At 38.5% G+C, this 26,180-nt stretch overlaps 1 protein-coding gene across 1 annotated transcript in view; it reads right to left on the bottom strand.

The window, feature by feature from the left end:
- The window catches only part of TOX3 (TOX high mobility group box family member 3), a 150,158-nt gene that overhangs the window by 40,495 nt on the left and 83,483 nt on the right, over positions 1-26,180 (bottom strand). The window contains exons 2-4 of the mRNA XM_073659353.1: positions 18,759-18,824; positions 15,855-15,884; positions 4,168-4,419 (exon numbers count right to left, since the gene is read on the bottom strand). Of these exons, the coding sequence (XP_073515454.1) occupies positions 4,168-4,419; positions 15,855-15,884; positions 18,759-18,824 (348 nt within the window). The remainder of the gene's footprint in view (positions 1-4,167; positions 4,420-15,854; positions 15,885-18,758; positions 18,825-26,180) is intronic.

The following is a 26,180-nucleotide window of genomic DNA, read 5'->3' as shown; positions in this document are numbered from 1 at the left end:
ACATTTTCTGGGATTCGTAACATTTTCATATTCTGGTAGATGGAGCTGTGTGATCACTTATTTTTTTGTGGGGTGAGACATTTTTATTGATACCATTTTGGGCTAGATATCAAGTTTTGATCGTTTGATACTTTTTTTGTGGTATTGCAGTGACTAAAAAAACCTGTAATCTATGCGATTATCTGTTAGTGTGTTAACAGATTTACCATTTGCTCTGTTCACTGATTTCCAGCTTTGCTCCAATGCACTTTTTGCCCATGTGACCTGCAAACAGACTAAACGGCTCACAATGAGGTCTATGTGTGAGACAGAGGTTGCTTTCTCTGTGCAAGTCTATGAAATCTGATTCTGAAGCTGCATAGATGTACATTGAAGGAGGTTGCACTGCCCCCACAGAACGGTTCCTTATGTCAGCCAGAGAGAAACACTCATGTGGGACCAGAACGATGCTGAAAACCGTAGAAGACAGTGATTGGTACGTATAGCAATGCACTTGCACATCATTACACAGACATCAGCATAGTTTATGAAAAATGTTCTGAGAACATATTTAAAGAAGTTGTCCACTACTTTTTCACTGATGCCCTATCCATAGGATAGGGCATCAATGTCTGATCGGCAGGGGTGTCGGGTGCAGGACCCCGGCCTATCAGCTGTTATCGGTGCCAGCGGCCACCTGCCGGAGGTACTTATTTGCAGTACTTGGCCATCTTGCTGTAGTGGCTGCCGCGGGGGTACTGCACATCTGCATCCTATTCAATTTAATGAGAGGTGGATGTGTAGCACCCCGCGGAGGCAACTACAGCTAGATGGCCAAGCACCACAAGCAACTACTTCTGGCCACTGGCACCAATAACAGCTGATCGGCGGGGGTGCCGGGTGCTGGACCCCGGCTTATCAAACACTGATGCCCTATCCTATGGAAAGGGCATCAATAAAAACCTAGTGGACAACTTCTTTAAGCTTACAAATTTTTCCTAATCCCAACTTGTCAACTTTCAGAGTATGTATCCAGCCAATTGAGCGCTCCCAGGGTCACAAGGAATGATTATCCAAAAAAAGGATTTACTTCTTCAGAAGATTTATTCAAGTTAATAAATAGATAAAACTTATAAATAAAACAACGCGTTTCGGCTATTAAAATTAAAAATATATAGCCTTGAGGAAGGCTATATATTTTTAATTTTAATAGCCGAAAAGCGTTGTTTTATTTATAAGTTTTATCTATTTACTAACTTGAATAAATCTTCTGAAGAAGTAAATCCTTTTTTTGGATAATCATTCCTTGTGACCCTGGGAGCGCTCAATTGGCTGGATACATACTCTGAACCTTATTCTTACGGACTCCAGCTGGGAGATCCGTTTAATCCAGATAGAAGCTGCATACCAGTGGACCAGCTACCCACATTAGACCAGAATTGGTCGATAAGCCTTGGTACAAGATCTGCTAAAGGTGAGCAGTTCATTTTTCTTCTGTTTCTATATATATATATATATATATATATATATATATATATATATATATATATATATATATATATATATATATATATATATATATATATATATATATATATACATCTACACTTAGATCTGCGCCTGTTTTTTGTTTCTCCCCCCACCAGACCTACAGCCTTGGGGTCGAATACATTGAACTTGTCAACTTTAAAAACTGATTTGATGAGAACCTTTGACAGGTGCCATAGTAACAAGAAAATCAATGATAAGTAACCCCTTAATGATATGTGATATACATATACAACACATGGCGTGTCTCTCCCTTTGGTGCAGGCTTCGTCGATAAGCCTGCACCTTTCCGGGGATATGACAGCTGATTTGATCAGCTGTCATGTACCCCTAACAGCCACCGGTGGAATCGCGACCCACCTGCGACTGTTAAAATATTAAATGCCGCTGTCAATCTCTGACAGCAGCATTTAACATGGCTGTGGCAGAAGGATGTTACTAGTCCTGCCCATGGGCGACCATGTCACATGACCACGGTTCGTCGATGATTTGGCATGACAACCCGGGTTCTGCAGGAGACCCCTGCGGTTGTCACTGCCAGGATGCTGTGAGCGCCGCCCAACAGTCGGTGCTCATAGCAAGTAAGCATTTCCGCTACACACAGGCGATCTGATGATCGCAGCTTCTAGTTTCTTTTTACCACTTAAATAAAAAAGAACCTATACATGTTTGGTGTCTACGAACTTGTAATGAGCTTGGGAATCATAATGGTAGGTCAGTTTTAGCATTTATTTAGTGAACATGGTAAAAAAAGAAAAAATAAACAACTGTGGAATTGCACTTTTTTTGCAATTTCACCACACTTGGAATTTTTTCAGTTTTCCAGTACACGATATGGTAAAACTAATGGTGTCATTCAAAAGTACAACTTGTCCCGCAAAAAAACAAGCCCTCACATGGCCATATGGACCAAAAAATAAAAAGTTATGGCTCTGGGAAGAAGGGGAGCAAAAAACGAAAGCGCACAAAACAGAAAATGGCTTTGGGGTGAAGGGGTAAATTTACCTGTTGGGTGATTGTGATATTATGGTTGATCAGTGAACATTTCCTCAGCAAAGACCATGTTTATTTTTTAAGATTATCCTGTACCAGAAGGTATGAATAAGGCCCACTGAGGTATTTAGACCTGGTAAATTTGCATCAGATAAAATCCACAGTAGAAAAAGTCACTAAATGGGACCAAACCTAACTTTGGACAATCCCTTTAGGGGGCTGTACATTCAGTTACTTTAAACACACCAATCTGAGGACATATTTTTAATTTATTTTTTACTGAAATGCATGTATTTCGGGCTAAAAAACATTTTTGCAATTGGGTTTTTGCTCTATGTTTCCCTGCACATTCAACTTTAACGAGATTTGTGGTCATAAATCATCTAAGAGATGCTCAGAAAAAGGAAGGGTGAACTATAGAAGGAATGAAACCCAACTGCAAAAATAGTTTCTAGCCCCATTACATTTGTGTTTATTTTTTTAAATTTTTCTTTTTACTGTATTTAATAGTCCCTTTAGGGGACTTGAAGCTACGATCGTCTGATTGCTTGTGTTCTACAAAGCAGTGCATTAGCACTGCTATGTACAGAGAAAATCATGATCTCCTATGAACAACAGATACAGGTTGGATTTCACAGGAGAATTGTCATGACATGCACAAGGGGTCTTCAGCAGACCCTCGGCTGTCATGGCAAACCACCGGCATGTAGAATAACGCACCCTCTACTGGCACGTTTTAAGTGCCGCTGTCAGAGGTTGACAGCTCCGACCACGGCTCAGCTCCACCTTCGGCTCTTAAAGGCACATGATGGCTGATCAAATTAGCCATCATCTGCTGGGAAAGATGTGGAAATGGCGTGCGAGCCCGTATCAAAGTCATAAATGTACGTCATATGTTGTGAAGGGTTTAATCCAAGGTCTGTTATAAAATGTGCTACTTAGATATTCAGTCACAGGAAGTATAAATGTGGAGAAACTACCAGCCTGTTCATCATCATCATCCTTGGCTTGACATGGTGAGCAAGCTGGCAATTTGTTAACATCCCTGCACACTTAGGAAACAAAGGGAATATTTGTAGCAATATTACACAAATCACACAAATCTCATCTCTTCCCAAACATTTTACTTCACACAGAACAGTAAATAGCTCGGTGGTTCTTGTTTTTAATTAGAATTTTCACATCCAGCCATTATTAGATCCTGTTGCTTTTGTGCAATGATTATAGTTATCATTCATTTCATTTCTCAGCTCTCTGCAGGATTCCAGACCCCAGAGGCGCCTTATGAAACTGAAAAGGGAAACTTCATTACTGCGGAGAATGCCCCAATGCTGAAATGTACTAATCTGCTATATATTGATGTCGCTACATATAAAGTAGGCCTTACGAGTTTATAACCAATAAAGGGCAATATAATCTAAGCAAAATGCTTTGCAGTAGATCATGTCCATATATCATAGGCCATTTTTAAATATTGCAGAATCCGTATAAGCTTCAAAATAATTTTTTTTATAAATGCTGCAGAATATCAGTTGTATATTGTCACTTACCATATTAATTCACTTGTATGTCTTATTAAAAATAGATTATTAATTTTTTTTTTTTTTTTTATAGGTGATATTTTCTGACTTTCCATATGAAACTCACCATGGTCAACCCATTAGAGTGCAATGTTCGATCTTGGTCTACTGCATTACGGGAAATGGTGATAGATGGGAGCTCTAGACTTTGAGGTGGAAACTGAGGTGTAAATTCATTTCCATGTGCAGCCAAAGCTTCACCCATCATTTGAAATGGGAGCAGGACATCAGTAATGCCAAGAGAAGGGTCGGTCTCCGGAGGTGGGGTGATGGGAGGTATCTCAAATTCTTCATCACCAAGACTCGGAGTGTGGAACGTCTGTAAAGCAAGAATCAGATAGGAGTCATCTAGTAGGTTGGCACTTTGGGCATAACATAGTAACGTAACAAACAAAACTATTATGTTTTTGGCAGATATTAATTAGTATTAATAAAAATTGCTGGTGGTAGAAGATATCATCTCTAGGACAACTTAAACATCAATTATATGCTATTTATACAATGCGTCTCGGCCAGTAAATCATCTTCCCATTCTAAAGCCAGCCATACAAATTAGAGATCTGTCAGGCAAAAATTTGACAGACCATAGAGATGAGAAAATTTGAGTGAAAAATTCGTATTCTCCAGAAAAAAGATTTTTTGCAAATTGCTCCATGCGAATTTAGCAAAAACGTAGCCAGTTGCCCTCTGCCATTTTGCTGAACCAAAGAAGCCCAGACAAATATATAAAAAAAAAAAAATCACCTCTCTGCTTAACTGTCCTGCTATCCCTGAAGCCCACCTTCCACTCCTTGAAGCCTTTTCTTTTCCGTTTCTTCCAATTCCCTTTCCCCGTCTACCAGCTGGAAAAGATTTTGGTTAACACTGTGTGCCATGTCTTTGAGGAAAATGTTTTGATATCACAACGTTGCAACACGCGCCACTAAGTAATGGCCCAGCACACAGTGATGTTAATAAGAGGCCTTGTCGAGCTGGAAGCCAGCGCCTTGAGTGATGGAAGCTGAATAGAATGAGTACAAAGGCGTAAGGAAAAAAGAAGACGTGCTGAGGAACCAGGTGGCAGAAAACGTGAACGTTGAGGTGAGTATTTTTTTTGTTGTTTTCTATTCTATACTTATTATGCTCTGGGGCCTATAAAGACCCCAGAGCATAATAAGGAACATCCAATTCCCAGGGAATAACTTCAACACAAATCTAATTTCCTTGTAAAATCTCTTGGATTACCCATATGCATGAGCGCTCAGTTCAGTCGGGCATTCATGTGTTTTCAAAGGGGAGAACGAAAAAACCAAGACACCAGACGTCCTCCTTTTGGTAATCTTATTGGTAAAAATACACACACACACACGGCCGAAAATGTTGGCTCCCTTGAAATTGTTCCAGAAAATGAAGCATTTCTCTCGGAAAATTATTGCAATTACACGTTTTGTTATATACATGTTTATTTCTTTTGTGTGTACTGAGACAACACAAAAAAAAAAAGAGAGAAAAAAGGGCAAATTGGACAGAATTTCACACTAAACCACAAAAACGCTCTGGACAAAATTGTTGGCACCCTCAACTTAATATTTGGTTGTACACCCTTTGGAATAAATAACTTGCAATCAATCACTTCCTAGAACCATTAACAAGCTTCTTACACCTCTCAACTGGAATTTTGGACCACTCTTCTTTTGCAAACTGTTCCAGATCTCTCATATTTGAAGGGTGCGTTCTCCGAACAGCAATTTTAAGATCTTTCCATGGGTGTTCAATGGGATTTAGATCCGAACTCATTTCTATCCACTTTAGAATTCTCCAGCAATTTGTTTCCATCCATTTCTGGGTGTTTCTTGGAGTATATTTTGAGTCATTGTCCTGCTGGAAGACCCATAAGCTAGGAGGCAAACCAAGCTTTCTGACACTCGGCACTACATTGTGACACAAAATCTTTTGGTAATCTTGAGATTTCATGATGGCTTGCACACAGTCAAGGCACCTACTGCCAGAGGAAGCAAAACCACCCCAAAACATTTTTGAACCTCCACCATATTTGACTATAGGTACTGGGTGTTCTTTTCTTTATAGGCCTCATTCCATTTTTGGTAAACAGTAGAGTGATGTGCAATACCAAAATCTCTATCTTGGTCTCATCTGTTCACAAGACGCTTTCCTAGATGGATTTTGGCTTACTTTACACACAATTTGGCAAACTGCAGTCTAGCTTTTTTCTCTCTCTCTATGTAAGCAGTGGAGTCCTCCTGGGTCTCCTGCCATAGCGTTTCATTTCATTCAAATGTCGATGGATAGTTTGTGCTGATACTGATGTACCCTGAGCCTACAGGACAGCATAAATTTCTTTGGAAATTGATTGGTGCTACTTATCCACCATCCGAGCTATCCAGCGTTACAAACTTTCATCAATTTTTCTCTGCCGTCCAGGTCAGGAAGATTAGCTACAGTGCCATGGGTTGTAAACTTCTTGATTATGTTGCGCATAGTTGAGAAGTGAACATCGAGATCTCTGAAGATCTGTAAATGGACTTATAACCATGAGATTGTTGATATTTTTCAACAATTTTCATTCTCAAGTCCTCAGACAGTTCTCTTCTCCTCTTTCTGTTCTCAATGTTTAGTGTAGCACATGCAGACAGACAATGCAAAAGATTGAGTCAAATTCTCCCCTTTTTTATCTAATTTCAGATGGGATTTTCATATTGCCCACACCTGTTACTTGCCACTGGTGAGTTTGATCGAGAATCACATGCTTGAAATAAAGTTGTCTACCCACTATTTTGAAAAGATGGCAACCATTTTGTCTGGCCCAATCTCGTGGTTTTGTGTGAAATTATGTCCGATTTGCCAATTTTTCTCCTTTTTTTGTTGTTCCAATACAAAAAAAGGAAATAAACATGTGTTTAATAAAACATGTGTGATTGCAATAATTTTCTGGGAGAAGTATTTCATTTTCTGGAACAAATTCAAGGGTCCCAACACTTTTGGCCATGAATATCTATCTATCTATCTATCTATCTATCTATCTATCTATCTATAGAGAGAGAGAGAGACAAGAGAGAGAGAGAACATCTTCTAGTGAATGAAAGGGAAAATAATTTCGATATACACCCTCATAACCAGCATATGCAGCTTTTTTACATGTAAGCTGTTAATTCTAAGATAAATCTTTGTTCCGTAAATTTTGAAGTCTCAGCAGAAACAGATCTTCTTGATCAAAGATTTAAGTGCAATTATCATAGTGCTGGAATAGTCTACCAGTATTAACAGTGTTTTAATGTGTGCTTAATTAGCAACATCTGTCTTTGTTTGTTTCAGCAACAGATACATTAGGTCTAGTGTATATCAAATGGGCTATTTATTGATACCTAACTGCAGTAAAAAATAGCTCACATTATACAATACTCATGCTCTATTAATTTAGACACATTCATTCTCCAATTTGCAATGGAATCTGCCCAAACATTAAGGTTTGCTCTGATTTGTAGAAAAAAAGAGAAGGTGAAAATTGTAAATTTCTAACAAAATTTCTAAGAGAAGGAATATTGAATTCAGAGTAAGAACAGTTCGGTAATAACTATGATGAAAAAAACGCCATGCTTTTTGTTAACTGTTTGTTAGGATGAAGTATATCCTGGTTTAGCTGCCTTTTAGCATGTTTTATATCTGTAAATCGATCTTTTTTTTTATTTAATCCCTTAGCAACAAAGACAAATTTTTCAAATTGGACGTGTCACTTTATTTGGTAATAACTTTTCAACATATTCCAACAATTTTGAGACAGTTTTTTTCGTGACACATTATTCTTTATGTTAATGTTGAATTTAGGTCAATATGTTTTTCGATTATAAAAATATCAGAAATTTGATTAAAAAAAAATTAAAATTTGCAATTTTCAAACTTTGAATGATTATCCCTTTAATCCAGATGGTCAGACCACACAAAAAGAGTGAATAAATAACATTTCCCATATGTCTACCTTACAAAAACACCATTTGTCAAAGCTTCTTTTATTTTGTTAGGATGTTAGAAGGCTTAAAAATGTAGCAGCAATTTTTCATTTTTTTCAAGAAAATTTACAAATCTATTTTTTAGAGACTTATTAAATTTTTAATTAACTTTGTGGGACCTGCATATAGGAAACCCCAAAAAAGTGATACCTTAAAAATAGTGCCCCTCAACATATTCAAAACTGGTGTCAGGTAGTTTATTAACCCTTCAGGTGCTTTTTAGGAATAAATAGAAAATGGCATGACAGGAAAGAAAAATGTAATTTTACCAATTAAATGTTGCTAACTTCTGAACAAGCCCCTACAGTTGGAAGACTCTAAGGCCGTTGTTTAGTAGTGAATTGCCATGGCAACCATCAGGGCCACACAATCATGATTTCAGGGTGCCGATGGGGTTAAAGAAGAAGCCCCATACTCTGTTAACCATCTAGATGCAGTAGTCACCATTGACTGCAGCATCTAAGGGGTTAAACTGCCATGGTCGGTGTCAACACTGGGTTGGCATGAAAGCCAGTGGTCTGCAGAAGACGAAGACCCCGTGCCTGTCCATGTAAATCTCCTATGAACGCCGATGCGTGGCCGGAGTTTATATGAGATCATAATTTCGGTTACACATAGCATGTCTACTTCTAGCACAAGTGATTAGACAATCGCAGCTTCAAGTATCTTAAGGGGACTATTGAAGCCAGTTAAAAAAAAAAGTTTTTAAAAAATAAAAAAAAAAAACACTAAAAGTTCAAATCACCCCCTTTTGCCCCACTGAAAATAAAGCAAAATATAATCCCTCATCCGGCCCCAGATCCCAAAAAATGGAGACGCTAACGTTTTTTTTCTTACAAATTTTTTTTTTCACCACTTAAATTAAAAAAGAAACTATACATGTTTGGTATCTGTGTACTCGTACTGACCTGGAGAGTCATACTGGCAGGTCAGTTTTAGTATTTAGTGAACATGAAAAAACAAAAAACAAAAGATAATTGCACTTTTTTTGCAATTTCACCGCACTTGGAATTTTTTTTCCCCATTTTCCAGTAGGCTGTATGGTAAAATAAATTGTGTCATTCAAAAGTACAACTCGTCCCGCAAAAAACAAGCCCTCATTCGGCTATATTGATGGAAAATTTAAGAAAAGTTATGGCTCTGGGAAGAAGGGGAGCAAAAAAAAAAAAAAAGAGCAAAAATGGAAAATCACAAGGTGGTGAAGGGGTTAAGCATGTTTGTATGTACAAATAAAATTGTACTTCTAGGTCTAAAATCAATGCCACCAAGATAGTATTACTAACAGCTTGACAGAAATGTTAGATTAAATTTTAAATAATTTTCTAAGTATAGGAATGGAAAAAATAAGTACAACAATTTGCAAGAATTATAATTGTAAAATAAAATCGTACATGGAAAAAGAATAAATAAGGTACAAAAAATAAATACTTACTATTCAAACTAATCTAAAATATTATTCATATAATTAAAATGGGCACCCTGACCACTCTAAGATCAATGGGTATAGTATGTTTATTAATGATCTAGGGCAGCACAGATGACAGATACAGTCCTCATTACATGTCTGTTAACTATAATAAAACATAATTATTCCGCCATTGTGCAGTAAACACAATTTATATTATTTAGACAGAGTTTTGCATGCTGGTTAAAAAGGAAAAAAAAAAAGATGTATTCTAAGGAATGATCTCATTAGCTGCAATACATTGTCATTCTTCAAACTGTTAATGATGATAGAAATTAATAACCGCGAGCTGTATGAGGGAGGTATACTGTGGCCAAAAAAGCAAAAAAAAAAATCCTTTTGCTTGTCAGCTGTCATTAGAGGTCAGGAGTGATGAGCCCTGCAATTCTATAGGAAAATGCTATTTGGATAGATTGTTGAAGCTCAAATAATCACTTTTGATGCAAAGCACAATTTATTCTGAAGCCAGCGCATTGGGGGGGGGGGATTATATCGATATATTTTTTTCAATTTTTGCTTAGACAAAAAACAGTGTCACTTTCCACATTACAGAAACTCCAACTCTCTCATCCACCGTAGATAGATTAGCCATGATCAGAAGCAATTGGCTAATGAACATAAGCCAATGGTTGCATTTGCAGTTATTTGGCACTAACGTGGTCTTCTAACAGATGCAACAGTAATTTGTGACTCATTTGCTACACCATTACTGCTTAATGAAATCGAACATATCACATTAACAGTGTGGGTAAACACTCATTCTTGTTATGTGGCGTTTTAACTTGTTTTCATTATCAGTGTAATTAAACCTTAGAAATATTATTTCAATAAATATTTCCGCTGCTAGAGATTGGTGGTGACCTATACGGAGGTGCAAATGTTTGCTATGCATTCAGCTGTTCCTATAATAGGACACCATATAATATCTCAAATAACAATTATTGGTTTTGATTGAGTGGAGTTTCCAGTTTAAAGAAGAGCTGCTAAAAATACTAATGGGTTAGAAATGAATGAACGAAATGAGCCTGATAGTAGAGATTAGCAGATAGAAGGAGATTCATATTGGCTAAATCGCGCAGACTTCAACGGGACATTCATGCCACAGAAAGTTTATTCTCCAAAAATTGAATGTCACGTAACATGAGACCCCATAATAAACATAAGATATAGAGGAAAAAAAAGCAAATACTTCACTGCTCATAGCCCCCCATACAGCCCTCAGAGCCTCTTCTTTATACCGCCGTGTGCTAAAACTCAGAGCATCTTTACACTAGGTTGGAACTTCCAACCGCGAATAGGCACGGTGTATCTCTGAATAAGCTTGTTATAAGGTCGCAGAGATATCATCAATGTCAGCCACAACCTTACGAAGTACACTCTATGCCAGAAGGTCTTGGGCCAAGTCGCGTCTGGAAGTCCCGGACTAACGTGAAGATGCCTGGTATTTCAGTGTGTGGCGGCAAGAAGAAGCATAAAGGACCATATGGAAGTCAGTGAGCAGCAAAAGTGGCGGAGAGCTGAGCATTGAGATATATATTAGTTTTTTTGTTTTTTCAAACCTTTAGTTCGCCCTCCACAGTTTAGCAAAAACAGCAATTTTGGAGAATACGGATTTTGTAAAATTTGAGTAGAATTCAATTCCGCTTGAACAAATTCACCCAACTCTACACAATAGTAATAATTTAGTATGGTTATTTAAAAGAATAGCAGTCACTTGTTACATTAGCAAATAATCAAAACTTTAAGTGGAATGCAATGTATGGATTGGCCTAAGGTCTCCCAATCCATGACAGCTTCATATATATCTATGAAACCGTGACTCATTGTGGTCTGTGCTCGGACCGATTTGACAAACATCCTAAAGTGTGCCGAAAGAGCAAGGAGACTTGCTCCTCTTAATGTATTTAGGAGGATTAATTAGCTGCTATGCGCCTGGTGCTGGAGTACATTTCTGTCATAATATGCGCCATTATTTTGGCATACAATGCGATGAATTTGTTGACCTCCTTCAGCCACTCTTCTACCTGTTAAGCTTAAATCTCTCTGTGTCTGGGAGCTGCCTGAATTTCTCCTGACAGATAAAGTCAATGGAAAAAGGATTGGACTAGTGATGAGCGAGCGTGTCCTGTTAACCCTTTCGGTGAGCATGCTCAGGTGCTCACCGAGTATTTGCAGAGTGCTCTAATGTTATGTTTGAGTCACTCCGTGTGCATGATTTGTGACTGTTTTACAGCTTTAATACATGTGAGGAATGCCTAACAAACAGGCATTCCTCACATGTATTAAAGCTGTCAAACAGTCGCTAATCATGCACACACACTGACTCAAACATAACATTCGAGCACGCAGAAGATACTCGGAAAACACCCAAGCATGCTTGTAAATCTTGAGTAACGAGCATGCTCGCTCATCACTAGATTGGACTACTTGAATTTCAAAGCCTAATCTTTTTGTTCTTGCAGTAAATAAGCTGCATCTAGAGATGTCTGGCAGTGGATGATTGCTTTTTTCCTATTGAAAATACACAATCATTTGACCAAGTTGAGAGTGCATATATAAAGGGAATCAAGAAACCTAGTCATTGGCCAAACATGCATTTGGTAGATAGTTCTATGGGCACTTCCAGTCACTTTTCACAGCTCATAGTCAGCATACCCACTTATGACTAGAGATGAGTGGATCACTTCTTGCAGCCCCCGACCAACTTCATGGATAATGGGTCCTGCGGTGCAGCATTTAATTAGTCGGCCTGGTGTGCGGCGTGCAGTACACAGGTGACGCTTGACCAGTCCGGCTAATCATAAGCCAAAGTCCAGGATCCCTGAGGGTAAGGAAATTCATGTTGCTCCTGTCCACGGCTAAAGAGCACTGACCGGACCGTGGATTGCACGAAGCAATCTGCTCATCTCTACTCTAGACCCTCTTCTCTCCAGAACCTCTAATAGAAATGGATTAAAGAGTGTGTGATGGAATATGGAGGAAAATTATTGCCTGTTTAGTTTAAGAGAACCGTTTAGATGTTTGTTAGCGGGCTTGACCAATATGTTTACACTAGATGGTTACATAGTTACATAGTTACATAGTTAGTAAAGCCGAATAAAGACTTGCGTCCATCAAGTTCGACCTGTTAGTTCTGTAATTGCTAAAGTTGATCCAGAGGAGGGCAAAAACCCCAAATGACTTAGCCAATCTTCACCTGAGGAAAAATTCCCTCCCGACTCTGAAACCAGCAGTCAGAATAAATCCCTGTATCAACCTACTATTTTATTCTATTTTTAAGTATATGCAGAAATCTGCCTGGTATCTAGAAAAGCATCCAGTCCCCGCTTGAACTGGTTTAGTGAATCCGACATTACCGTCTCCTCACTCAGTGAATTCCATATTCTCACTGCTCTTACCGTAAAGAACCCCTTCCTATGCTGGTGCTGAAACCTTTTCTCTTCCAGTCTTAGTGAATGCCCTCTTGTTACCGTAATATCCCTCCTTTTGAACAAATCCCGGGCAAGGTCTCTATACTGTCCCCTAACATATTTGTACACATTTATTATGTCCCCCCTCAACCTTCTCTTTTCCAGGCTGAATAGTCCTAGTTTTGCCAACCTCTCTGGGTATTGCAGTCCCTCCATTCCCCTTATTAATTTTGTTGCCCTCCTTTGTACCTTTTCAAGCTCATTTATATCCTTTCTATATATTGGGGCCCATAACTGAGCACAGTATTCCAAGTGTGGTCTGACCAGTGCTTTGTACAGTGGAAGAACAATGTTCTCATCCTTTGCAGCTATACCTCTTCTGATACATCCCATTACCCTGTTTGCCCTTACAGCAGCGGCCTGACTTTGGGCACTCCAATTTAGTTTGCTATCAATCAAGATGCCCAAGTCCTTCTCCATCTCTGAATTCCCCAATGGTTTCCCATTCAGTGAGTACTGGTGACTTCCATTTTTCCTTCCCATATGTATGACCTTACATTTCTCCTCGTTAAACCTCATTTGCCATTTAATGCTCCACCTACCCAGCTTATCCAAATCCCTCTGTAGGTCTGCACTGTCCTCTTTTGTATTAATTGTTTTACATAACTTTGTGTCATCTGCAAATATTGATATTTTACTATTTATCCCGTTGACTATGTCGTTAATAAAGATATTAAATAACATTGGGCCTAATACAGACCCCTGTGGTACCCCACTAGTGACGCTTACCCAATCTGAGTATATTCCATTTATAACCACCCTCTGCCTTCTATTCTTTAGCCAGTTAGCTACCCACTTGCAGACATTTTCCCCCAGCCCCATCATTCTCATTTTGTATACCAACCTATTATGTGGCACGCTATCGAACGCTTTTGAGAAGTCGAGATACACGACATCCACTGGTTCCCCCTGATCTACTCGAGAGCTAACCTCCTCGTAGAAGTCAATCAGGTTTGTTTGGCAGGAGCGATTCCTCATGAATCCATGTTGGTTCGGGGTTAATAGATTATTAGCATCAAGATGCTCCATGATTGCCTCATTAATAAAGCCTTCAAAAATTTTGCCCACAACGGACGTCAGACTCACCGGCCGATAGTTTCCGGCATCACTTTTCGCTCCCTTTTTGAATATTGGCACTACATTCGCCTGTCGCCAATCAAGTGGTACAGACCCAGTCTCAACAGAGTCCTTAAATATAAGATATAACGGTCTGTCTATCACATTACTTAGTTCCCTTAGTACCCGTGGGTGTATGCCATCAGGTCCTGGTGATTTGTTTATTTTAATGTTACTGAGGCGTTTCTGTACCCCAGCTTGGGTTAGATTTGTCATACTTAGTGGAGCATTAAGTTTGTCACTTCTCATTTCGCCTGTTAGTTCTTTTTCCTTTGTGAAAGTTGACGAAAAAAATTTATTTAATAGATTAGCTTTATCCTCATCTTTCTCTATGATTTTGCCTTCCTCACTTTTTATCGGTCCAATATTATTCGATTTAATCCTTTTACTATTTATATATGTAAAGAACAGTTTGGGATTTGATCTACTTTCCCTAGCAATACGTCTCTCTGTTTCCTCCTTTGCTAATTTTATTTGTTTTTTACAGGTTCTCGTTTTTTCCTTGTAACACATTAGTGCCTCCTTACTGTTTTCCTGTTTTAATCTCTTGAATGCCTCTTTTTTGCTATTTAACGCCCCTTTTACGTTCTTATTCAACCATATTGGTTTCCTCTTATTTCTGGCCCTTTTATTCCCATACGGTATATACCTCTCGCACTGAGTATTCAGAATTCTTTTGAAGGTTTCCCATTTACTATTCGTATTTCCTTGATTAAGAACTTTGTCCCAGTCTATAAGTTGAAGGTTTTCTTTCAGCTGATCAAACTTCGCCCTCCTAAAGTTTAATGTTTTAGTTGTTCCCTTATTGATAACCCTACTGAAGGGTTCTAACGCATCGGGTATTCTAGAATATGTATGCGGCCGACCGGGCGCGACTAATCAGCGAAGCAGTGTTTAAATGGGTTGTGCACTACTTTAAATTAACCCCCCAATGTATCCCCCCAGGGCCCCTAATGAATTTTGTAATTACGTCATGTTGTCAATACTGCTTGTGACAACATCACTGACCACGCACAGCCAGCACGTAATTCCCCCGGCTGCAGCTGGCTCTTGCTTCCGCTTACATCACAACTATTTGTGGCTGCAGCCAGGGGTCTCCTGTTCCACGTACCACTGTGAGTGACGGGCTGTGGGCGGGGTTATCCCCCATCGTGTCACACCCAGCATCCACCGGCCGCGACCAATCAGCGAACCGTGTTAGTGAGGACCGTGGAGCGGCGCTGCCTGTGCGGGTACTTCCGCTGTGAGCATCTCCCAGCTGCATCGCCGCTGACCGGCCGCCATCTTGTTCTGAAATCCCACGTCGCTGATTGGCCGCAGCCGGTCCAATCAGCGAAGCAGGATTTCCTGGACGGACAGACAGACGGGATAAGCCGATTATATAGTAGATGCTCTATTAGAGAACCTGCACCAATGTGACCGAGAGATAATTGACATATTGCAATATAAATATTTTACTTATTTGTCATGTTACCCAATAGAATAGGCCTAAGACCTGTAATGACTAATACACCATAAGTAATTATGAACACTGTACACAACTGTATAAAAGCTCTTAGAGTCAATTCTAAATTCAAACATTACACTGTTCACTTAGACGAAAAAGGCAATATGTTAGTAACTGTATATAAAATTTACCGGTGGTAATTTTGTAAATTACATAAATGCAACAAGAAAAAAAATATGAAACAAAGAGTACCTTAAAACATTCATCAGTCCACTGCTGCTTCTGCACAAAGAAAGCATTGATACAATTACAAACACAGTAAAATTGCTATCTACGATAATCTTGCAACTATAATAATCAGATTATAATCAGAGAAGAAAAAAACTAGGAAAGCAAAATTGTACAATTCAAATCTCCGTAATTCATAAATGTTCTTCAGTATAAACAAAAAGGTTTATCTATCATCATTTTCTTATGATTATGGCATATAGGATACATTCAAATGTTTATGCTTTTAAATAAAAAAAAGCTATATAGAAGAGAAATACATTAACTAGGGTGTAGATGGTTGAATGCCATCTGTACGGAAATGTTGAAAGCATTTGTTCCTTTTGATAAAAATGCAAATGTAGAGAGGTTGTTGTATCAACATATAACAGCCTATGTCTGCCACGGTGAATTATCACAGCTGGAATTAAATTGTCTCTTAACAGCTGCTAGTAGCGGACTTTTCATCAATGCTCGATTCAAATGTAGGAAGAAATTCTACAGAATGAAACATTATGTTATCTTTACAGATGGGGTTCTGTGTTCATTATCACAAATAAATGCCGGGCCCCATGCCAAACATTATTCGATTATCTAAGCAAGTCTTGATGGTCATAGGAAAGATGGAACGAGTGACTGGAATTCTAATTTTGAAATAGTCCTACTGATCAGCACATCTACTGTACTCGGCTTGAATAGGGACATTAACATATTAGAAGAATTTTCAGAAAACTGTCCAAAATTTGCCATGTGTGATAGCCAAACAAATATATTTCAGACTTGAGTCTGGGTGCACAGTCAAGTCAAGTTAGTTAGAAGTGCCACCAGGTTATTAAGACTAAAAAATATATGTTTTTTGTGTGTTTAAGAGGGTTATTCACACCTATAGAAAAAACAGCCCAACAAGGTGTAAAAATACACTCAGGTCCCCAGTCTCTAAACTTCCTCTTCTGAAGAAAAATGGCACATGGACATTGCAACACTCACTGTAGGGGTGTCCAATATCTTGTAAAACAAGAACAAAGTCTACAGGGCAGTGACTGGCTACAGCTGGAAGAGGGAGCACAGAGAACCATAGGAGAGGAGCACCAGGAATTTATTTTTATTTATTTATTTTACTCACTTGTATAGCACCATTAATTCCACAGCGCTTTGCAGACATTATGGGCACTGTCCCCATTGGGGCTCACAAAATAAATTCCCTATCAGTAAGTCTTTGGAATGTTAGAGGAAACTGGAGAACTTGGAGGAAACCCACGCAAACACGGGGAGAACATACAAACTCCTAGTAGATGTTGTCCTTGGTGGGATTTGAACCGAGGACCCCAGTGGTGGAAGGCTGCAGTGCTAACCACTGAGATACCAAATTGGTAGGATAGTGTATATTGGGAGAGATTTATTATGCCAAATGCGCCATAAAATGTTGTGGACTCACTAGAAAGTGGGTAAAATGCATCATCGTTCACCAAAATTTTGATGTCAATTTCTGGCACAAAATATGCCAACTAAAAATTGGTGCTAACATACATTACAGGGTCTAAAGGATGCGCCAAATTTATTGAACATCATGATAAACTTTAATAAATCTGGCACATTTTAAGATTGTCTGGCACATTTTCCACGCCTAAAAAAAGACACTTGACAAATTTGCTTAATTATTTTTACAATTTTACACCATGTTAGGCTGTCTTTTTCTTTTCTTTTTCTTTTTTTTTTTATTCAGGAGAGGCCAGCTCTTTAGACAGACAAAATTTCTAGTGACCCGACTGACAATTAGTTATATTTATGCTGCTTCCTCCAATAATAGCAGTTTTCCTGATAAAACCCCAGATAATCATTCCGTATGACAAAAAAATGTGTTGAGACTAGAGATGAGTGGATTGAAATTCTGAAAATCAAGCAAATTTTACAGGGAAATTCAATGTGCAGAAAACTTATTTGATGCAAATTGAATGTTTGTTATTATGCTCTTGGGTGTCTTGAGAAACCTAAACGTAGGGTGTAAAAAAGGAAAAAATAATAATGCTCACCTCACCACTCACCTGTCCCTCCATGCCTGCAGTCCACCTCCGCTCCTATGTGTCCTTTATTTTTCTCCTTCCCCCATAGTTCGCCTTCTCTTTGGGCCTACTAACTTCAGGTCAAGACTTCCGCCATGATTAGTCCTCTGACAACACGTTGCACAGGAAGGTCAGGAGCCTAGTCATGCCAGAAGTTCCTACTTGGAGTTAAGAGGCCGAAGAGGATGCAAAAGATGGTAGAATGGAAAAAGAAGACATGTAGAGGTCCGGATGGTGGGATGAAAGGGCGGTGGTATCGGTGAGATGAATAATTTTTTTTCCAATAATTTGCTTTCCCATCTGTGGTTCAACAAAATGGTGGCCACAGCCAGCCCCCAAACTGCATCAAATGTATTCTGATAAATATACATTTTTTGTAAAATTCGAGGACAGTCCAATTTTACTTCCATTTTGCTGAATTGGTAGGAGTGAATTACAAAAAAAATGCACTGGGAAATACAAATTCTTGTAAAATTCGAGAATATAATTCCACTTGAATCAATTTGTTCATCTCTAGTTGAGACTAAAGAATTTTCTTAAAAATCCATATATGTAGCATATATTTGCCAAAATGCCCGCCCCTCTCTATATGCTTGATTTCCCATTAGGCATGTGTCTCCTGCATTGCGGGCTACAGGCGTAACTGCCTTATGGGCGGCTAAATTGAGTGGTAATGTAGTACTGTCAGGTTATTTTCTTTCTCATTAAAGTCTTTATTTTGTGCTTCATGAAACACATTCAGATGCAGAGTTTCAATCTTATTTATCCCCTGTCTGCTAAATTATCTAAGCAAACAGATGTATATGAAAAGAGATAAAAGTACACCTACCTCATTTGCAGCAAGAAATGCATTATTGGCTTCTGCCATATTCATGTAGTTGTTATTATTTCCAAACTGAAAAAGAATAAGGCAAAGAAGATTGGTTTGCTTAGCAAATCTGGAGTTTGATATATTTCAGCTCATAATGATCCAAACAAGCAATAACACACATTTCTATTCATCCATCATATCTTAGAAGATAGATGTTGTTTCTCAGAAAACACAAAGCTCAAAGCATGCAAGGAACAAGTCATCCTACATTAGAAATGTAATTACAATGTTCCACTCCAATAGAGTAATTCGCATTTATGGATAACATACTTTAGCTCATTATATATCCTATATTATATGTACAGTGTATATATTCACGTGTGCATAGAATTTATGTGTTGGACATATTAAACAAATAATCAATATTAATGGTCGTTAACCTAAACACCAATATAAGAGTCCATAGGAAAATTAACAGTTAACACCTTGCACTGTCCGCTTTGTTTTTCTGAGGCTACATGGGTAAGTTTGTCCACGACTGACCAAACTTTGTCCAAGCAATATTTTAAAATTACAAAATAACCATTACTTTGTAATGCCCTAGCCACACCAATGGCATCATCCTGTCTAAAACATGTGACTTCTGCAGCCAATCACAAATCAGTCAAGTATTGCAGACGGAGCATTTCAGCACTGTAAACAAAGACCATTGGAGAGGAGGAGGTGCTGGAGCAGAAGAGGCTTCTACAGATAAGTATTGCTTATCCTATTATCTTTGCATCAATTTTGACCGATTATAGATGACCTCTTTAAACTAGTCATAGATATAATTAGCGGTCAGACAACTGGTATCTTTCCTTTAGGCCACAGCCCAACTATCAGTATTTGGTCAGTATTCGGTCAGTATGTTTTTTCAAGAGTGGAAGCCAAAACCAGGTGAGGAACAAGTATAATAAAAACAGGTGCACCAATTCTGCATTTATCACCCACTCCTGGTTTTGAACCCCACTCTTGAGAAAAAATACTGACCGAATACTGACCAAATACTAATAGTGGGGCCATGGCCTTAAGGTGTTTTCCGGTGAAAACAAGCTTTCACTTATTCATAGGAGAAGTGATAATTTGTTAATCACTGGGAGTCCTACCACCGGGACCTGAACCTATTGGCAGAACTTGGTGTAGGAGAAGTATCGGCGGTGGAGTCCGGGGGCTGCCAACAAGGTTGCATGTTTCGCAGGTACTGGATGAATAAGTTTATTACAAGCAATGCTTTTTGAAGTTGGTTCAATTCCTTCCTCGGACATCTATTTATTGGCAGAATGGAGTTGACCTGTGCATTTTCTTCCACTTCCAATTCCTTAAGGGGCTGGCTAGCATGGCACACTGCCTTTTTTCGGCAGCTCCATTAAGAATGAATAGAGCAGCAGTAGGACATCCGACCTGCCGCTACATATTTTAATGGAGAAAAAAAAAGTTAAAAAATCACACAATTTGTCAATTGTTGTGAGTCCCAGTTGTGGGACATCCACTGATCAGCAATATATCACCTATCCTATGGTCCTATGGCTAGGTTGTAACTTGTTTTCACTGGACAACCCCTTATCTCCACCAATAACACGTATTTTGGCTTAGACCATATTATTTCTGTAAATGATAGAAGGTTTGTGGCTCTTACTATCTCAGGGAAATCTATACAATCAGATGAGTTGAAATTCAACTTGACCAATCCCTTGCTCATCAGAAAGGTTAAAGAAGTAAAATTATGGAGGAAGAAGATGATTGTACGGACCGGAAGCATACATAGATCTCTATGCATTTATCTTGAAGAGTACAGTGATTGGCCATAAAATTGTATATGAAAACCTATACTTAATTTGTCACATCTTAAACCAGACAATTCTGTACAAGTAACTATTTAATAAGCAACAGGAAAATATCCTTCGGAACTAAGGGGTTCTAATCCTTTATATAAGAACTTAATCAGACATCTGTTTTTCAAGTACGTGATGTATTTGTAGTTTTCCGGATTGGACATGTACCTATTACAATCTTTAGAACTTGTCTGTGTTTTTTTTGCAGTCCATGTGAAACATGTCTGTTTATTACCGGAATCATGGATGAAAAGTATCAATATAAATGTATGGGTCCGGTCCGTGCAATTCATAGACAACACATGGATGGCATCGGTGTGCTGTCCATGATTAACACTGTAAAGAATAGAGGACGTTTTGCAATTTATTTATCAATCAATGAAAATGAATGATAGTAAAAATTCACATACTGACCAAACACTGATGAAACTCATACCATTTTTTTGCGTACGTGAACAATCACGGATACCTAAATGAGCCCGAAATAAGAGTAAGGCCCCGTGTGGCTTCTATAAAAAGAAAAGTTAATAATAGCAAAAACAAAAAATTCAATGTGTCCATTACACATAATTCCATTTTGGTTTAATGAAATGTTGCCACTACTTCTTTTTATTATAGGTTATTATTTGAAATAAATAAAATAAATATAAACCAAAAGTTGTGTTACTACTAAAAATGGATAAAATATATTTTAGAGAATCACTGTTCAGATAAGAAACATCTGAGATTATGATTTGAAGTCCACAAGTAATTAGATGTAATGTTGATAGCTGCAATAATTAAAATAATGATGTCAGTAATTAGTTGACTGACAACAGACATCTGCAATCACTGATCGGAAAATGGCAAGCGACTACATAAGACCTGTGTTACAAAAGAAAGTCACCTGCTATCTGGCAGAAATCATTTCAAGGCTGCATAATTAAACATAATTGGAACCGTATTCGAGTAGGTAACATTTTTTATTTTTTCCAAATCTATATTCAATAAATCCATTGTCAGGAATGAGCAAATATCCAAATCTATATTCATTAAAACCATTGTCGGGGATGAGCAAACATCAACATTAATAAAATTGTGTATGGTCATAAAATACATTAGATTTTACTACCGAAACATTTTACTTAACTAGGCAACAAACCGTTATAATTACTACATAAACCACCCAAACCCTTTGTGTTTGGACATGTAGGTCTTCAAAATCTAAGAGATGCACTCAAATACAATATTTCATTTTGTAGTAACTTGCAGTTACTCACACACGTAAAAGAAGGAGTGACTTAAAAAAAAAAAAAATGAATGTACCTTTCCATCTTTTAACACAAAAAAGCATAGATATGTTGTAGTAAATATTTCTCTGATACAACAATCCAATAGATCAATCACTTGATGCCTACCATGCTCCATTATGGACTATCCTGTGTATACAGGGTAAGTGATGCTGATAACATGATGTTATATGGTCATCGGTACTCATTGACCTGTGTAAACTTGCCAGAAAATTAGCACCAACTGACTTATAATATTTAAACCCTTGTTAGCAGGCTGAGATTGACCAGTATAAATGCTCCTTAGAAGGAACCTAGCATATTGAAAATGGTGTCTGATCTGTCGGAAGGATGTTCTAGAGCATGGGAGCTGATCGGACATACAGTTTTGTAGGAAAAGTTGCAATAAGTCCTATTCAATGATTGACAGTCTTCTGTGTACGACTGTGCCTGTAGAGATATCTGTCAATCACTAGTAGGACTGCCCTCTGGACTCGTAAATACAAAAAGTTGAGGGATTGCAATGAAGAAATTATAAGTTATACAGAATATTTCCCACAATCCCATATATATAATTCTGTTCAGCTTCTCCTTTTCTAGAACAAACAGTCTGATTTGTGGACGGCATGGTAAAGATAAACTTCATATAAGATCAAGAGGATCCAAGAAAGGCCACCACTCCGGACACCCATTTCACCAGCAATGCTCCTCTTGGTTTTAGCCTTTTAGTTTTCCTACAGCTCTTCTCATCTCTTTGAACCTTTGCGCCTCCCATTACTCTGGTGGAGGGGGGTGAACTTTTCTGAATTATTGCAGCTGGATTTTTATGTGCTCTGAAAATAAACATATTAGGAATCATGTGATTAAGTTTTTGTATCCCCTAATTATTACTGTAAATGTATACTTTTTTTCTTCTAGATCATCTTCCAATCTTCTTTCTTTTTTGTGTATTTATTTTTTTACTTTTTTTTTTATTTCATGCGTTAATAAATACATGTGTATTGGCTATTCAGTGGTCTTGCACGTACTTTGTATTCATTATTGCTTTGTGTAAAGGGCAAGTTTTGGTTGGGGAATTATAATCAGTGTAGCTAAAGACTAAAATTAAGTGAGAAACATCTCCCACTGGTTTAGGAAGCAAAAAGAACAATGAGTAGAAAACAAAAATCTCTGTATTTACAGCATTTTGCTTGTAAGAATTATAACTTCCTCTTGTATATCATTATTTCAGATAATAACAAACATGTTTAACATACTTCATGATACAAAAAGTTCCTTAAAATGTTATTGATAGTTTTTAGATTCTCACAAGAACCCTGGATTAAGCTGAAACCAAAGATGCATACATACAGTACAGACCAAAAGTTTGGACACACCTTCTCATTTAAAGATTTTTCTGTATTTTCATGACTATGAAAATTGTACATTCACACTGAAGGCATCAAAACTATGAATTAACACATGTGGAATTATATACTTAACAAAAAAGTGTGAAACAACTGAAAATATGTCTTATATTGTAGGTTCTTCAAAGTAGCCACCTTTTGCTTTGATGACTGCTTTGCACACTCTTGGCATTCTCTTGATGAGCTTCAACAGGTAGTCACCCGAAATGGTCTTCCTACAATGTTGAAGGAGTTCCCAGAGATGCTTAGCACTTGTTGGCCCTTTTTCCTTCACTCTGCGGTCCAGCTCACCCCAAACCATCTCGATTGGATTCAGGTCGGGTGACTGTGGAGGCCAGGTCATCTAGCTTAGCACCCCATCACTCTCCTTCTTGGTCAAATAGCCCTTACACAGCCTGGAGGTGTGTTGGGGGTCATTGTCCTGTTGAAAAATAAATGATGGTCCAACTAAACGCAAATCGGATGGAATAGCATGCCGCTGCAAGATGCTGTGGTAGCCATGCTGGTTCAGTATGCCTTCAATTTTGAATAAATCCCCAACAGTGTCACCAGCAAAGCAACCCCACACCATCACACCTCCTCCTCCATGCTTCACGGTGGGAACCAGGCATGTAGATTCCATCCGTTCACCTTTTCTGCGTCGCACAAAGACACTGTGGTTGGAACCAAAGATCTCAAATTTGGACTCATCAGACCAAAGCACAGATTTAGACTGGTCTAATGTCCATTCCTTGTGTTCTTTAGCCCAAACAAGTCTCTTCTGCTTGTTGCCTGTCCTTAGCAGTGGTTTCCTAGCAGCTATTTTACCATGAAGGCCTGCTGCACAAAGTCTCCTCTTAACAGTTGTTGAAGAGATGTGTCTGCTGCTAGAACTCTGTGTGGCATTGACCTGGTCTCTAATCTGAGCTGCTGTTAACCTGCAATTTCTGAGGCTGGTGACTCGGATAAACTTATCCTCAGAAGCAGAAGTGACTCTTGGTCTTCCTTTCCTGGGGTGGTCCTCATGTGAGCCAGTTTATTTGTAGCGCTTGATGGTTTTTGCAACTGCACTTGGGGACACTTTCAAAGTTTACCCAATTTTTCAGGCTGACTGACCTTCATTTCTTAAAGTAATGATGGCCACTCTTTTATCTTTACTTAGAATTTTTATTATGGCAAGAAAAAAGCAGCTAAGTCTATTCAGTAGGACTATCAGCCATGTATCCACCAGACTTCTGCACAACACACCTGATGGTCCCAACCCCATTTATAAGGCAAGCACCTGACAGAGCACACCTGCGAAGTGAAAACCATTTCCGGTGACTACCTCTTGAAGCTCATCAAGAGAATGCCAAGAGTGTGCAAAGCAGTCATCAAAGTAAAAGGTGGCTACTTTGAAGAACCTAGAATATAAGACATATTTTCAGTTGTTTCACACTTTTTTGTTAAGTATATAATTCCACATGTGTTAATTCATAGTTTTGATGCCTTCAGTGTGAATGTACAATTTTCATAGTCATGAAAATACAGAAAAATCTTTAAATGAGAAGGTGTGTCCAAACTTTTGGTCTGTACTGTACTTCACGTAGCGCAATTTAAGATGGCCACCAACATCCTGGTGGTCATTTAATAGGCTATTTACACAGGCCAACCTGGCTTCAGATGTGCAATGAGTGATCTTTAATAGATCCTTCAGAGTGCAAAGACCACCATTGTTCTCGGCAGCGGGAGTCCTGTTCACATAGGACAATGCGCTGCCTTGAACGATGATCAAGGTGCAGGTGGAAAATGGGTCCATGAGGAATGGGCTCCAGCACCAATGGGAAAATGTTAAAACATAAATTTTAAATGTGAAAATTAAAACATGGATCCATAAGCTTACACGTTTCAGGAGAGCAACCCTTATTAAGGGTATGTGCCCACGATGCGTAATTCATGCGTATTTTGTGCGGAAATGTCCGCAGCGTAAACGCATGAATTACGCATGTTAGCCTTCTGCCATGGTCCCCTATGGCATTCCGCAATTGTAATGCCCATGCTGCGGAATTTTCCACAGCGTTTTTGATGTGCGGAATATTCCGCAGCATGTCAATTCTTTGTGTTTTTACGCATGCGGAATTGCCATCTACAACGCAGTAGAATACGCAAGGCAATTCCGCATGTGTAAAAAGCGCAAATTACGCGCGAAAAACGCATGCCAAATTCCGCATGCGGTTTTCTGGGAAAAGGACATGCGGAAATGAAGCGCAAATTTCCGCTTCATTTGCGCATCGTGGGCACATACCCTAACAGCTATGAAAGGTCCTTATTGACTTTTCTTTGATATCCAACCTGGATACCAACCTGATATGTTTCTACATCTTACACTCTCTGCCCCAGAGCCTGACCAAACAAGGTCTACCAGGGTTCCTATATGAATACAAGTGGTTTTCACGCTGAATTGTCGTCCTTGGAAGGTGAGCTGATTAGCATTTTTTTTTTCCTTTCCTATCTTTTGTGCAGCTAAAAGATCATTTCACCTAACAAATTAATGTTCTGCTCATGGGGTAATCGGCACACAGTTTGGCAAGCATTCCTAGGAATGTTCGTTCACGATGAGACCTTAAGACTAGACAATGCCATTTTCTTTCAAAAACTGTCCATGTTCTGTCCTTCCTTCCCAAAACTTAAACATTCAAAGCCTTCAACCAAAGACTACCTAAAACACTAGTCCTCGTAATCTCAAGGATTCAAGCTGTAGTCATTTTATTTAGTTTCTTGCACAATCGCAGCCCTTAAAAATTCATTACTTCATGAGTCAATATGATTAGGGTCAATGGAGCTCAATAACAGTGGTTTGGGATTTGGCACCATTAGCCAGCTAAGATTTCATCTACGACATGGCTGTATTCATATTTGTTTTTAGAAGGCAGGTCC

The sequence above is a fragment of the Phyllobates terribilis genome, unplaced genomic scaffold, assembly GCF_046119375.1.
Source record: "Phyllobates terribilis strain yellow unplaced genomic scaffold, ASM4611937v1 Scaffold_13__5_contigs__length_258822181, whole genome shotgun sequence".
Classification (NCBI taxonomy): domain Eukaryota; kingdom Metazoa; phylum Chordata; class Amphibia; order Anura; family Dendrobatidae; genus Phyllobates; species Phyllobates terribilis.
The sequence above is the reverse complement of the archived record's forward strand: the minus strand, read 5'-3'. Positions and strand labels throughout refer to the sequence as shown.